The sequence below is a fragment of the Asterias rubens genome, chromosome 4 (genome assembly GCF_902459465.1).
Source record: "Asterias rubens chromosome 4, eAstRub1.3, whole genome shotgun sequence".
Taxonomy (NCBI): Eukaryota; Metazoa; Echinodermata; class Asteroidea; order Forcipulatida; family Asteriidae; genus Asterias; species Asterias rubens.
The window spans coordinates 21396114-21410385 of NC_047065.1; the positions used below are offsets into that span (position 1 = coordinate 21396114).

General features: G+C 37.1%; 2 protein-coding genes across 2 annotated transcripts; one reads left to right on the plus strand and one right to left on the minus strand.

Annotated features, from left to right (window-relative positions):
• Positions 1 to 1564: 1564 nt before the first annotated feature.
• On the minus strand, positions 1565 to 3936 carry LOC117288808. Its single transcript, XM_033769653.1, has 2 exons — positions 3741 to 3936; positions 1565 to 2849 (listed from the first exon to the last, which is right to left on the minus strand). Exons 1-2 carry the CDS (start codon positions 3805 to 3807, stop codon positions 2515 to 2517), a joined length of 402 nt encoding a protein of 133 aa, XP_033625544.1. The 5' UTR covers positions 3808 to 3936; the 3' UTR covers positions 1565 to 2514.
• A 66-nt stretch (positions 3937 to 4002) lies between these two features.
• LOC117288807 (PSME3-interacting protein-like) lies at positions 4003 to 12674 on the plus strand. The gene is made up of 5 exons (XM_033769652.1): positions 4003 to 4217; positions 6331 to 6429; positions 8301 to 8431; positions 9437 to 9588; positions 11118 to 12674. Exons 1-5 carry the CDS (start codon positions 4103 to 4105, stop codon positions 11431 to 11433), a joined length of 813 nt encoding a protein of 270 aa, XP_033625543.1. The 5' UTR covers positions 4003 to 4102; the 3' UTR covers positions 11434 to 12674.
• The last annotated feature ends 1598 nt before the right edge of the window (positions 12675 to 14272 follow it).

Here is a 14272-nt window from a genome sequence, read left to right on the forward strand (position 1 = left end):
TTGTCCATTCTGTTGGCAAGTTATTGTGTCACACACTAGGGAAATTGCTGCCTGCCCAAAGTTTGGATGCACAGTCATCTACCATGTATTACTAAACAATCTTGAGGGAGTCTAGTTGGTAAGACACTGTTCTAGAACTGCAAAGGTTGTGGGTTCAAATCCCATCCGAGTAATATTCATGTGATTTTTGTCACAGACCTCGGGAAAGTACATACATCGGTGTACATGGGTAAAACCAAAATGGATATTCTTCATCCCGATAAAATTTAACATAAAATCTTGAGGTTCACCACAAAGCACTCCTTTATCATTACTAACAATTCAACTAATGCATTGATCAAAATGTATTACATGTAATTGAATTTTAGAAAAATTTACAGAATAAATGAACTCTTGGAAATGTTTTAATGATATAACAAAAACGCTTTTTGCATATTTATTTCTGGATGTATCTTTTATTGTTCGTTGAGGTCAAATGTTTGTCGTAACTTTTTTTTATATTAGACAAAACAGGGACAAATGTGCCCAACAAGTCAATTTCCAGCTATATTTGAATCTCACCAAATATTATTAGCAAGACAATTTTTATAAAGGGGAAAACAAAGTACTACTTAAGAAACATTTATTTTAAAGGCAGTGGACACTATTGGTGATTACTCAAAATCATTATTATCATAAAACCTTTCTTGACTACGAGTAATGGGGAGAGGTTGATAGGAAACATTAAGAAAAGCAGCTCCCTCTGACGTAGTTTTCGAGAAAGAAGAAATTTTCCACGAATTTGATTTTAAGACCTCGGATTTAGAATTTGAGGTCTCGAAATCAAGCATCTGAAAGCACACAACTTCGTGTGGCCATGGTGCGACAAGGGTGTTTTTTTCTTTCATTAATGTCCCGCAACTTCGACGACCGATTGAGCTCAAATTTTCACAGGTTTATTATTTTATGCATATGTTGAGATACACCAACTGTGAAGACTAGTCTTTGACAATTACCAATAGTGTCCACTGCCTTTAATAATACTCATCAAAATAGTACCAGCATTATAGTAATAGCGTTGTTGCAACATACTAATAAAATAACTGTATTATTGCCAAAATTTGAAGGGAATAATTTCTCTAAATAGTTTACACTATCGACAGCAGTTAAGTGACCACGTGAGTTTTTATCGTTTATTTTTATTTTTAGTATTTACCAATCTATAACCCTACTTAATGCATAGCTGAGAAGCAGATGTTAAATTATGTACAACGAAATCAATAGATATACAAAAATAATAGTATAATACTATAAATAGAAGCAGCTTACAAAACTTACAAAAATACCATAAGTACTGTATGAATACAATAGCATATTAAACAAATCCAGTACTGTAGATTTTGAGGCCATAAAATGGAATACAATTTCAGATGCAAACCCTGTACAAAACATGTGATATATAATTTAGCACCTTATAAGGGTTTACAAGGTGCTACGGCGCATACAGCAGCCACAGCCAGGAACACCAGGGCGAACCCCGTATCTTTTCGATAAGTGCACTGGGTTCTTTTGCATGCATTACACAACACATGGGACCAACGGCTTTATGTCCCATCCGAAGGACGAAGCAATGGCCAAGTGCTTGCTTAAAGGCAGTGGACTGTTAAACAAGAAGTGGCTGTTAAACAAAACTAACAAAAACCCAATGAATATTATACTTCACAAGTACATATTATTAAACAAATCTAGTACTGCAGATTTTTAGGCTGAAAAATGAATAAAATTTCAGATGAAAACCCTGTACAAAACATATAAATCATCCAGTTTAAATGCTTTTAAACCTTTTCTCCTTTGGGATCAAAAAGGGTCAACTCTTCACCTTTAAATATAGAAGCAGATTACAAAAATACCATAGCTATTGTATGACTACACCTCTCTTAACATTCATGCACTGACGTCACCATTCTAACTCAAATTTAATGAGGCCATCGGCGCACGCCATGCCACCAACAGTACCAGCCACTCGATCCAAGTTGCTGTGGCTGCGCCAATAGCCTCGTTTTGGGTTTATTGTGATGTCATGCATAAATATTAAGAGAGGCGTATTTTATACTCTACAAGTACATTTATTCTTTAAAAAATCAGTTACTGCAGATTTTTAGGCTATAATATGAATACAATTTCAGTTGAAAACTTTGTACAAAACATATATAAACAATCCAGTTTGTTAATTTTAAAAAAAATTCTTTTGCAGCTAAAAAGAAAGCATATTCTAATTTCTTTGCCTTAGATTTTAGTTTGACTGTTAACACTGGTGACATCACAGTTTGTTCAACACTTTGTAGAAGGACATAAAACCATTGTGTCTCAGTGACATTAATGTGCAAACCATTTAAAGTTTCCAAATTCATGTTCCATCAGCAATGAGTAGTTGTGATAATCATAATTCTCCATCCTCACACCTATAAAATGAGTTGTAAAAAATCTTTGGTTAAAAATTGAGCTGCTCAAAAGTTAAGTTGAAACATCTGTTTGCTACATCCACGTATCCTTTTCATTCACATCAACAGCAACGACCAAATCCGTCTCGTCCAGAGGTTCCCTCCTCATTTCAACTTCTTCATCTTTGTCCCGAGACCCCGGCTCGGGTTGGGCTGGATAACTCTGTGTGGGATAACCGTGGCCAGGCGATATGGGGGTCCGAACCTTATTGTCCGGTTTAGAGCGTGCCTTTAGTTTGCTGCGGAACAATGGGATACGGTCGCGGTTCCAGCAGAGGAAGATGGAACCAATGATGCATGTGAGGATTACTAGTCCAGGGATGATCATGGACATCACAACGATTGCGAGACCGGCTGAATATGTGATTGCTGTAGGGAAAGAAACAAGGGATAATGTTTGTTTTTAAGGGAAGGTATATTATGTTTGGTTATTGTTGGCCTATTATGGCTCTCTTTCAACATCAGTCTTGTCACAGTTGCCAGATAAGACCTGTTAAAGGAGAGCCATAACACCCCAACAAGGTGGGTCAATGTTTGGTAATTAATCTGAAAGTTAATGGCTATAGACAAACAAAATTGTTAAAAACCTTCACTGATCATTCAGAGATAGGGCACATTTTGAGAAACATTTCAATAATAATATTATTAATATGATAAGATATCAATTTTTATATGCTCCGAATCCAAATTTTGAATTGATTCTCAAATATGTGACTACTTTTGAAAAGAAATAATTTCCAACGGTTATTTTTATTGTACATAATTTACATTTTTATAATAGGATTTCCAATTTTACTGGTTCCAAAGACCAAAAGTTATTTAAATAAGCTGTGTCAGTTGCACTTCTTGGAAATAAACAAAATAATAATCAATAAAAGTTGTTAAAATGCAAATTATATTGTCTAATTTCAATATACCATACCATGTTTCTTATATACATTTTTTTAAACCAAATGAAATAATCAGTTCCTTTTTCTGTGTCATGAAACAGGTGAAAAAGAAGGTGTGGCAATAATAATAGATTCTATCCCCCGGTTTTCTAGGCCACCAGACCAGCGGAAAAAGTGTGTTATCTTCATAAATCTATATTACAATTAGTACATCCCTCCAGAGGAGTATAGTCATACCATGGACTCAATGATGGAGGAAGGAATGGTCATACACACAGAAGTCTGCTCTTTTACAAAAAAACAACAAAAACATTGCTCCTTATTAAATTAATTTAAACAAAATAAAAATAGACAAATTCATATTGCTTACCACTTACTCCTCCAAAATATGCACAGAACAAAACAACAACCACTAAAAACGCGTGAGCATTTGCCATGGTGGTCTTTAACAAAATATCCAGCCTCTTCTTGACAAAAGTAAACAATGTGCCTTTATTTTGCAGGGACAAAATCAGTTTTGACAGTTCAGTTTGATGCCTCACTCACACACACACGCACAACATCAACATCCGCGTTTTTTTTTGTTATTGTAAACAGCGCCCTCTATGGGTTTAGAATTGACACAACTTTCACACATTACTTTACACACCATCACACTCGATCTTCAAAATCATCAAAATACCACAAAGTGCTACAGATTTTACTGCTAGAGAAACTTGCAAATTCCCCACAATGGCGAAGGATGGTGGTTCATTCATGTCATTTGTTTCAGAGTCAGAAATTGACGAGAAGCGGAAAAAAAGACAGGAAGAATGGGAAAAAGTTCGCACCGAAGATCAGCCGCAAGGTAAGTTGGTGGGAAATTCAAGCGTTATACGTGTAATTCCGACATCAGGGGGGTTTGTTGAATGTTTTTTGGGATTTTTTGTGTGTAGGCCTAGTTAAATTAAAACCAAATGTAAAAATATTTTGAATCATGGGGGGGGGGGCGGGGTTGGTGTTAATGCACCTCTGTAATTTAACTGACATTATATCACAGTCACACACTAAGCTTGGTTGGGCGGTTCCAGAATTTTGGGGCTCGGTTCCGGTTAAAAAAAAAGCTTGGTTCTGAGACATACCCGGTTCCACTCTATATAAAACATAAGCCGCCGTCCCGAGCTCACACAAACACAATTGAGCCGATCTATTTTAACTGAAAATAACCAAGTTAATCAGACATCGGTCCCGAGCTCACACACACACAATTGGAGCCGATCCATTTTTAACTAAAAATTAATACCAGAATACCCACCAATCAGACATCGTGCGACCGACCACCTATTCTCCCTGCATTTAAACAAGTCTTTGATTTGGCCGACAGTGTCCGTATATGTAGAGAGTGCAGTACGTCCATAGTGCAGTACGTCCGTAGTGCAGTAGGTCCGTAGTGCAGTACGTCCGTAATGCAGTACGTCCGTAGTGCATGCAGTGTGCCGTCTGTGTACATACAAGTGTACATGCATAGGTTCGAGCGGCAACGGTTAATCTGGTCCAATACGTACAATTTTGACAGCTAGTCACCAGATTTGCCCCATTTTTACCACTTTCAAAAATCATGACACAAATTCTGAGGGTATGAACTTAATCCGCAATGTCTAATGCAGCCTGCCATAATTCTCAAAACACCATTTAGGAAATATTTCAAAGAAAAATGGACAAAAACTTACCAGATCCTGGAGCGAATTCATGAACCTGTCGCATCGCTTTGCAAACGCATTGTTTTGTTGTTGGGCTAAACCATTCTGTAAAAGGGGTGTTACAATGTTGCAGTGCGTGTTAGTTGCGGTAACGTAACCCTCCTGCTGACGGCATAGCCGGAGGGTTACGAAGCAAACGCAATTTGTGCAGGGCGAAATGGTGAAAAACGTACAATTTCGACAGCTAGTCAGCAGATTTGCTCCATTTTTACCACTTTTGAAAATCATGACACAAATTCTAGAAACACGAACTTGATCCTCAATGTGTAATGAATCCTACAATATCACTCAAAACACCATTGAGGAAATAATTTGAAGAAAAGGCACAAAAACTTACCAGATTCCTTACTTATCATAACCCTCTGGCCTGGCGGCCGTCGGGAGGAGGGTTACGTTATCGCAACTAGACATAGGCATGCATCAAACATTTTCTCCATACATAACTCATTAATTAAATTAACATAATGCCTAAAATTAAAGACACTGAGTACATGTTTGGTAATTGTCAAAGACCAGTCTTCTCACTTGGTGTATCTCAACATATGCATACAATAACAAACCTGTGAAAATTTGACCTCAATTGGTTGTCGAGGTTGGGAGATACACATGTAATAATGGAAGAAAAAACACCCTCGTCAGACGAAGTTGTGTGATTTCAGATGCTTGATTTCAGGACCTCAAAATCTAATTCTGTAATCTGAGGTCTCAAAATAAAATTTGTGGAAATTTACTTTTTCCTGAAAACTACTTTACTCCAGAGGGAGCTGTTTCTCACAATGTCTTACACTATCAACAGCTCTCCATTGCTTATTACCACAGATTTACATTAAACTTACAGTTTACACCATTTCATTTGAAGATAATGGTAGTAGAAAGCGTACCTTAAAATATAAGTTGCTGAGGTGCTCTAGTTTTTGAGAAATGAGTAAAACAATGTCATGAAAATACGTTTTATACATGCTAAAATAATTTTCGTCTCATGATCAATGAGATGAAAATTATTTTCATGACATTGTTTTACTCATTTCTCAAAAACTACAGCACCTAAGCAAGTCATATTTTCAGGGAAGCTTTCTACTATCAGTATCTTCAAACTGTGTAAGTTTAGTGTAAATCTGTGAACTTTGTGTTTTTTGTCCTACAAAAAGTTCATAGACCCTTTCAAGTTTGTGTTAAAAGTGTGTTTATACTTAGTATGCAAGGTAATATTTTCTTCTGCAGAATGTCCTGAAGAGGATACCGACATGAGATGCCTCTACGACAAACTTCAAGAACAGAATGACAAGAAGCAAGAAGATTTTGAAGAGCAATTCAAATTCAGTAAGTTGAAGTAATTGCATTTAGAAAAGAATATCTGACACATAACTGATGGAATATTTACAAGTTGAATAGCGTCTGACTGGCAACCTGGAACAAAGCTATTGACAAAGAAGGGAGACCGCCGACATTTGGGCTAGGTTTAACTCGGTTGAGATCGCGGAATGTTAATCTGGAGGTCGCAGAATTTAAGTTCTGCTCCAGTTAATTTCTCTGTTTATACTAAATTATTCATAATGTAATGAACATTTCCCTTACTTATCAAATCTGCGGAAGAGCCAAATTGCATAAATTATGTAACTTTGATTGTTTTGTTGTTGTTTTGGTTTTTAAAGTTTTGTTTTAAAGCCGTTGGACACTTTCGTTAAACAGCATTGTCCAAGGCCCACACTTCGTGTACCACAACTTATATATAAAATAACAAACCTGTGAAAATTTAGGCTCAATCGGTCATCGGAGTCTGGAGAAAATAATGGGAAAACCCACCCTTGTTTCCCCACAGTTTCTCCGTGTCATGACATGTGTTTAAAATAAATCCGTAATGCTCGCTATCGAGAATTTGACAATGTTTTAATGTTTTCTCAAAAAGTAAAGCATTTCATGGAAAAATATTTCAAGGGAAGTCTTTCACCATTACCTTCTGTAAACCCTGTAAATTATTTGTTAATCTGTGAACTTTTAATTTTTTTTCTGTACCGAAAGTGTATAATGGCTTTAAGTAGATTTTGTAATAATAATACCGGTAGCTGTTAAATTTTTAATGGACCTGGAATTACAATTTTTTTTTAGAGCAAGGCCACTTTGGCCTTGGATATAGGCAAATTTTGAAGGGCACCAAGGCCAGTAGAAAGGGCACCAAGGCCAAAAGTTTCAAAATAAAGAAGGCGCGAAGGCCAGTAAGTTATCGAAGGGGTCATGAGCCTTATTAAACGAGTAAATAAACAAAATTGCTAGAGGTTTCTCTATGGGTGGTTAACCCAATGGAACAGTCTTTTATGACTAAGATATTGATAAATCGTATGTTATTCAAGATATTGATAAATCATATCTTATTCATAAAGAAACCAAATGATTTTGTAAAAAAAAGAAGTAAAAAAAAAAAGAATTTCTATGAAGAAAAAAATAATCGTAAGTTAACTTTCTTGCATTTGGGGCATAGTTCACAAATTCATCTTTTACATCTTCCTCCAAACGCTCTTTTTGCGTCTTTATTTTGGCAAATTCCTTTGTAAACATTACTAAGAGTCATTTCATTCACCAACAATATTTCGTCCGTTCACAAACGGAGGATACCATATATGGGCATTTTAACAACAGCGCCCTCTGTTGATCAATGGATTGTGTTAGACTGGTTCCTTCTGAAATCGGGACGTCAGATAAACGAGCGTGTGGATTATATGCGATGCAGGTTAACGCTAGCGTGTGGATTGACTCAAGAGTGGAATCTCCGTTGCGCTTGTAACGTTGAATACCATGACTGTCAATAATAAAATCTTGGGCTTGGGTTAAAAAAAGGGCACGACGGCCACCGGGAAAAAAGGGCACGTCAGTTTTGGCCGTGAAAATGGTATTTTTTCGAAGGGCATCGACGGCCGTGGCCGCCGTGTAATTCCAGGCCTGAGATATCCTTTTATTTACCGATTTTTAAAAAAGAATTAAAACTGTTGATAAGGCTTGACCAATGTTTGTTTTTTTGTTCTAAGGTAAAAAAAAAAACTTCCATCTTTTTATAGATACAAATTCTTCACTTATTGTTATTTATTATATTCAACTAATGATAATGTTAACCTCTCCAGGGTTATGGGATTCGTTCCAGTTTCGGACTTAAATAAAACATAAATTATTCTACCCTTCCCATTCCCCACCAAATATAGAGAACATGGTGAGAGGTATTGACGAAGAAGAGAGTAAATTTCTTGACGAGGTCGCCGACCGCCAGATGGAGCTAGAGACGAGACGGTGGAAGGAAGAGAACGAGATGGTTGCAGAGATCAAACAGTACACAATATCCTTTTAAAAATCATTCAATCAATTACCAAGAAGCGATGTTCTGTTATCATCGTGATATCAAATCCCTTTACGTTATGGTAGGGGTTCTTGTATAATCACAGTGACCCCGGTAAATGATGATTTACAAGTAGTAAATGGGTCTGGCAAGCCCGCATTAATTTGATCATGTTGGGTCTCGTACTGCAGTGTGCCTTAAAACTTTGGTTGTAAAAAAAAATTCTGTGATTTGTCTGTTGAGGGTCTTATCCAAAGAAAATTCAGTACCTCAAAACTGGTTATTTTCTATAAAAAAAACTCAACTGCAGAGCTTCAGTGCTTTTCACCGAGTAAGTTTTTATAGTCGTTAATCTTTGGAGTACCGTAGACTCTCATTATAACAAGGTCGCTGAGACTTCCAAAGAACCTCTTTACAACTGGTAACTTGTTATAAGAGTACAGAGAAACAAAGAAGTGCAAAGCAGAAATGAGATTCGGGACTTCAGAATAATGTACTCTTTATAAGCAGAACCTCTTTAAAGCCATTGGACCCTTTCGGTAAACAGTATTGTCTAAGGCCCACACTTTGTGTACCACAACTTCTATATCAAATAACAAACCTGTGAAAATTTAGGCTCAATCGGTCATCGGAGTCGAGAGAAAACAACGGAAAAACCCACCCTTGTTTCCGTGCGTTTCGCCGTGTCATGACATGTGTTTAAAATAAATCCGTAATTCTCGTTAACGAGAGTTTATATTGTTTTGCTGTTTTCTCAAAAAGTAAAGCATTTCATGGAATAATATTTCAAGAGAAGTCTTTCACCATTGCCTTCTGTAAACCCTGTAAGTTATTTGTAAATCTGTGAACTTTTATTTTTTTTTCTGAACCGAAAGGGTCCAATGGCTTTAAATACAGTGGTCTTTATAAACGAGAGCCGACTGTGCTTGTACTTACCAACGTATGACTCTACCTTTAAACTCAATAATTAAAAATGTTGTTTCTTCCTTAATGAGATGATATCACGATAGGGTGATACCAATTGATGACACAAAGAAACGAGTGAGCGTCAAACCACAGTCTGCAGCAGAGGTTTCAGCAACGGCTAAGACGGGGACGTCATCTACGAGTAGGAGGTCTCAAGCAACACTCCTAGCTGGAGCCGTTAAAAGAAAGAGGTAAGTAGAGATTCAGGCCCGATGCTTCACGGAGGTGGACAGGAATTCTGAGTAGCAAACGGTGACTTTGGTGGTCAAGTTTAGACTTAGTGGTATCTTTTCTTACCTTCCAAACCCTGGTTTGAATCCCATCGGGGGCGCTATGTGGAGTGGGTTTCAGTTCCTACCTGATTGTACATTTGTTTTACCTGCCTAAAACATATTTGCTTGTTCTTGAATATTTCGTTTGGTTTTATCTCGTTAGCAATTGATGTACTTGCTTTAGTATTTAATGTTGCCATCCATTTTTGTATGTGTGGCCAAACAATGTTTATCTTGCTGATCGTTTACATTTTGTTATCGTTTGTATTCGTATTGATTCCACTTTTTTAATGTTTTAATGTTTTCTTTGTGACAGATACATGTACATTAGCGGTATACCTTGTAACTTTGTTTACAAAATATTGTCCCTGTACATTCTATGGCCTTTCTGTGTGTCATAATTTCCAAAGAATTATACAAAATAACAGTTGTACAAGTTGTGAGATGTGTCTTTTTCTTCATATCAGAAGTTGATAACAATCAGACAGTGCAATCTCCATGAAATAAAGGTTTTTGTGTTTTTTCTTCTGAGTATGTAGAAATTTTGCATGCAGAAAGCGGCTCTGTGGCTCTTTTGTAAACATTTGATGTCAGAGGCCACATGGTCTATTCAAGTATTTGTGTATATACTGTTGCCAGGCAGAGTTGAGAATGTCCTTGACAGAAGCCATGTTTCTTTGAGGCACTAAATGGGGCTCTTGATGGCTCAACTATTTCCTTTGATTGATGTATCAATTGTAATTTTTTGGCTCGCACTTTTTACTTGCCAAAGAAATGAAATAATTTTAAACATTGTTTTGTGTTTGATGGTGTATCCCCTTCCACCTTTGTTTTTCAATTAATTTGTGTAGGCATAACTTGATACTTCATTTTATTAATTTGTGTTCTTTTATGTTTGATATTTGTGTAGGTTGTTTGTAATGTGCTTATTATATTGTAACATATTTTGCAAATCGGCCTTGGGTTTCTTTCTTGTTAGGTAGTGTATCCCCTTGACCCCTTCCACTTTTGTTTTTGAAATATTCTGTGTAGGCATAACTTGATACTTCATATTATTGGTTTGTTTTCTTTTATGTTTAATATCTTTGTTAGTCGTTTAAAAACTGCTGTTCATATTGTAACAATATTTGCCTTGGATTTCTTTCGTTCTCGCTAGATAGTGTATCCCCTTCCACCTTTGTTTTTCAAGTAATTTGTGTAGGCATAACTTGATACTTCATATTATTGATTTGTTTCTCTTTTATGTTTGATATCTTTGTCGGATTTTTGTATTTCAACTTAATCATCATGAATATTATCAAACTGCTCGCACGGGAAAAACGCATTTTGGGTAAACAAGAAGAGTCCACAAAACCATTTTTTTCTAAAAACCTGTACCATACTAGCCCTTTTAAATATAACAAAATCACTTTTTATCTGATTTTTTTCAACTTTTTTATCTGATTCAGGAACACTTCAGAAGGGACAAATGGAGAGGAGAAGAAAGCCAAAAGTGCCCCGTCAACTTCCACAAATCCAAAACCGTTGTCACAAAGTCCAACAGAGTTGCTGCAAGACTCATCAAGTGAATCAGTTACTACCAACGATGTAGACAGACCAGCTCGTAGTGTTAACGACAAGGCCCATGTAGTGAGCATCCTACCCGGACTCGGCTTCTATACTAATAGTAGTGACTCCGATACATCAAGTAGCGACTCTGAAGTAGACTTGCTTAACTCTGTCATCCACAGGGCGGTTAAAAAGAAAAGTTGTCACTCCTCTTAGTGAATCAGAAACGGGAGACTAGAACAATTAATGCGGACTTCGGCTCCAAAGGGATGAGAAGTTCCTGACTTTTATCTGAATTCAGATGTTTAAAAGTCTGCCTGGAAGTTTCTGACTTTTATCTGAATCCAATACATCTAGCAGGTTTACTACCAGTGACTCTGAAGTGGACTTGCTTAACTCTGTCATCCACAGGGCAATCAAAAAGAAAAGTTGTCACTCCTCTTAGTGAATCAGAAACGGGAGACTAGAACAATGAATGCGGACTTCGGCTCCAAAGGGATGAGAAGTTCCTGACTTTTATCTGAATTCAGATGTTTTAAAGTCTGCCTGGAAGTTTCTGACTTTTATCTGAATCCAATACAATCTAGCAGGTTTACTACTAGCGACTCTGAAGTGGACTTGCTTAACTCTGTCATCCACAGGGCGATTAAAAAGAAAAGTTGTCACTCCTTTTAATGAATCAGAAATAGGAGACTAGAACTATAAATGCGGGCTTCAGCTCCACAAGAATGAGGAGTTACTGACTTTGATCTGAATTCAGATGTTGTAAAATCTGCCTGGAAGTTCCTGACTTTTATCTGAATCCAATACATCTAGCAGGCTTACTAGCAGCGACTCTGAAGTGGACTTGCTTAACTCTGTCATCCTCACACCGAAAAGTTGTCACTCCTCTTGGTGATCAGAAACGGGAGACTAAAACACTGAATGCGGACGATGTTTTAAAATCTGCCTGGTTATCACAACATGCTGTGTTTGTCTGAGAACTAAATAAGCAAGGCTCTTTGATCTACTTCTCTAGTCCTGCGGATACTGTACCCAAAAACTCCTTGGAATCGATAACTCCTTGGGGTCATCAAAAGTTGGACATCAAGCCTGGACTTACAGATAGGCCATGGCGGCAAGGCAATGGCCTTTGTTGCCACTGGTCTTGGCCTTGGTGCCCTTCAGAAGTTTCTCATTGACTTTAAGAGTTTCCAATAGAAGTGCCCTTTGCAAAATGAAAATGCCCTGCCCTTTCAGCATGTTCAAAGATGAAAATGCCCCAATGAACCTCCTAAGATCTGGACTTCAAGTTTTGTTGTCTGCATTTACTCTCAGCTCTGGTTCCAATTTCTCCAAAATCCTACTCAGAAAGATGTCTGATTTTAGGACTGCAGGTTTAAAGATGCTGGACACTATTGGTACATGTAGTTGTCAAAGACCTCAACATATGCACAAAATAACAGACTTGTGAAAATTTGAACTCAATTTGGTCGTCAAAGTTGCGTGATAATAAGGGGAAAAAAACACTCTTGTAACACAGAGTTGTGTGCTTTCAGATGCTTGATTTCAGGACCTTAAAATCTAATTCTGAGGTCTCAAAATCAAATTTGTGGAAAATTACTTAGAACTTTCTTGAAAACTACATCACTTCAGAGGGAGCCATTTCTCACAACGTTTACGTTACCAAGTAAGTTTTTATGCTAACAATTATTTTGAGTAATTACCAAAGGTGTCCACTGCCTTTAAGTAATAATTGCTTTTAAAGGCCGTGGACACTATTGGTAATTGTCAAAGACTAGCCTCCATAGTTGGTGTATCTCAACATATGCATAAATTAATGAACCTGTGAAAATTTGAGCTCAATCGGTCATCGAACTTGCGAGATATGAATGAAAGAAAGAAACACCCTTGTCACACGAAGGTGTGTGCGTTTAGATGGTTGATTTCGAGACATCAAGTTCTAAATCTGAGGTCTCGAAATCAAATTCGTGGAAAATTACTTCTTTCTCGAAAACTATGGCACTTCAGAGGGTGTCGTTTCTCACAATGTTTTATACCATCAACCTCTCCCTATTACTCGTCACCAAGAAAAGTTTTATGCAAATAATTATTTTGAGTTATTACCAATAGTGTCCACTGCCTTTAAAACAGTCATATTACTCCCATGCAAGTCTTAATATTTGGTGTTGATCGTTGAGGCACCATTGAAGCTTGTTCTTGTAGGATACAGGGAGGGTCTCTCGCTAAAGACAAAGGTGATGGAGCCCTCCCAAGAAGTCTCAAAATCATCACAATGATTTTGAGGGATTGGGGTTGACATTCAGTGTAGATTCAACAAAACATAAATCAGGTTCTGAAGGATTGGGGCAGTTGTTTTAAAGGCAGTGGACACTATTGGTAATTGTTAAAGACTAGCCTTCACAGTTGGTGTATCTTAACATATGCATAGAATAACAAACCTGTGAAAATTTGAGCTCAATCGGTCATCAAAGTTGCGAGATAATAATGAAAGAAGAAAACACCCTTGTCACACGAAGTTGTGTGCGTTTAGATGGTTGATTTCGAGACCTCATGTTCTAAACTTGAGGTCTCGAAATCAAATTCGTGGAAAATTACTTCTTTCTCCAATACTATGGCACTTCAGAGGGAGCTGTTTCTCACAATGTTTTGTACCACCAACCTCTCCCCATTACTTGTCACCAAGAAAGGTTTTATGCTAATAATTATTTTGAGTAATTACCAATAGTGTCCACTGCCTTTAATGCAATGTGCGGTTTTAGGCATTTACACGGTTTTGCAGTAACACCGTGTGTGTGTCTATTTGCCAGGTAGATTTTGTTCTGCTTAATAGTCTATTACTGTGGAGTAGATTTTCAGAATTCAGGAGACTACTGTCTTGCATTTTAACTTCTTCCTTTAACGGATCGTTTTCAACTTCACTATTGTGGAGCGAGTTCTTAAATGGTCTAAAAGTTTCAACTAGCTTGCTCTAGACATCGTTAGGAGACTGGATAATGCAACTTCTAATTATACATTTGATAAGCAAGGTTCCAATAAACCAATCACACAAGAA

What these genes read in the sequence shown, in the direction of transcription:
- LOC117288808 (XM_033769653.1), bottom strand. Translation starts at nt 3,807, where the DNA reads ATGGCAAATGCTCACGCGTTTTTAGTGGTTGTTGTTTTGTTCTGTGCA. An exon ending in ATATTTTGGAGGAGTAAGTG is followed by an intron (nt 2,850 to 3,740) that starts GTAAGCAATATG and finishes CTTTCCCTACAG; the next exon opens with CAATCACATATTCAGCCGGT.
- LOC117288807 (XM_033769652.1), top strand. Translation starts at nt 4,103, where the DNA reads ATGGCGAAGGATGGTGGTTCATTCATGTCATTTGTTTCAGAGTCAGAA. An exon ending in TGAAGAGCAATTCAAATTCA is followed by an intron (nt 6,430 to 8,300) that starts GTAAGTTGAAGT and finishes CACCAAATATAG; the next exon opens with AGAACATGGTGAGAGGTATT. An exon ending in CAGAGATCAAACAGTACACA is followed by an intron (nt 8,432 to 9,436) that starts ATATCCTTTTAA and finishes AGATGATATCAC; the next exon opens with GATAGGGTGATACCAATTGA.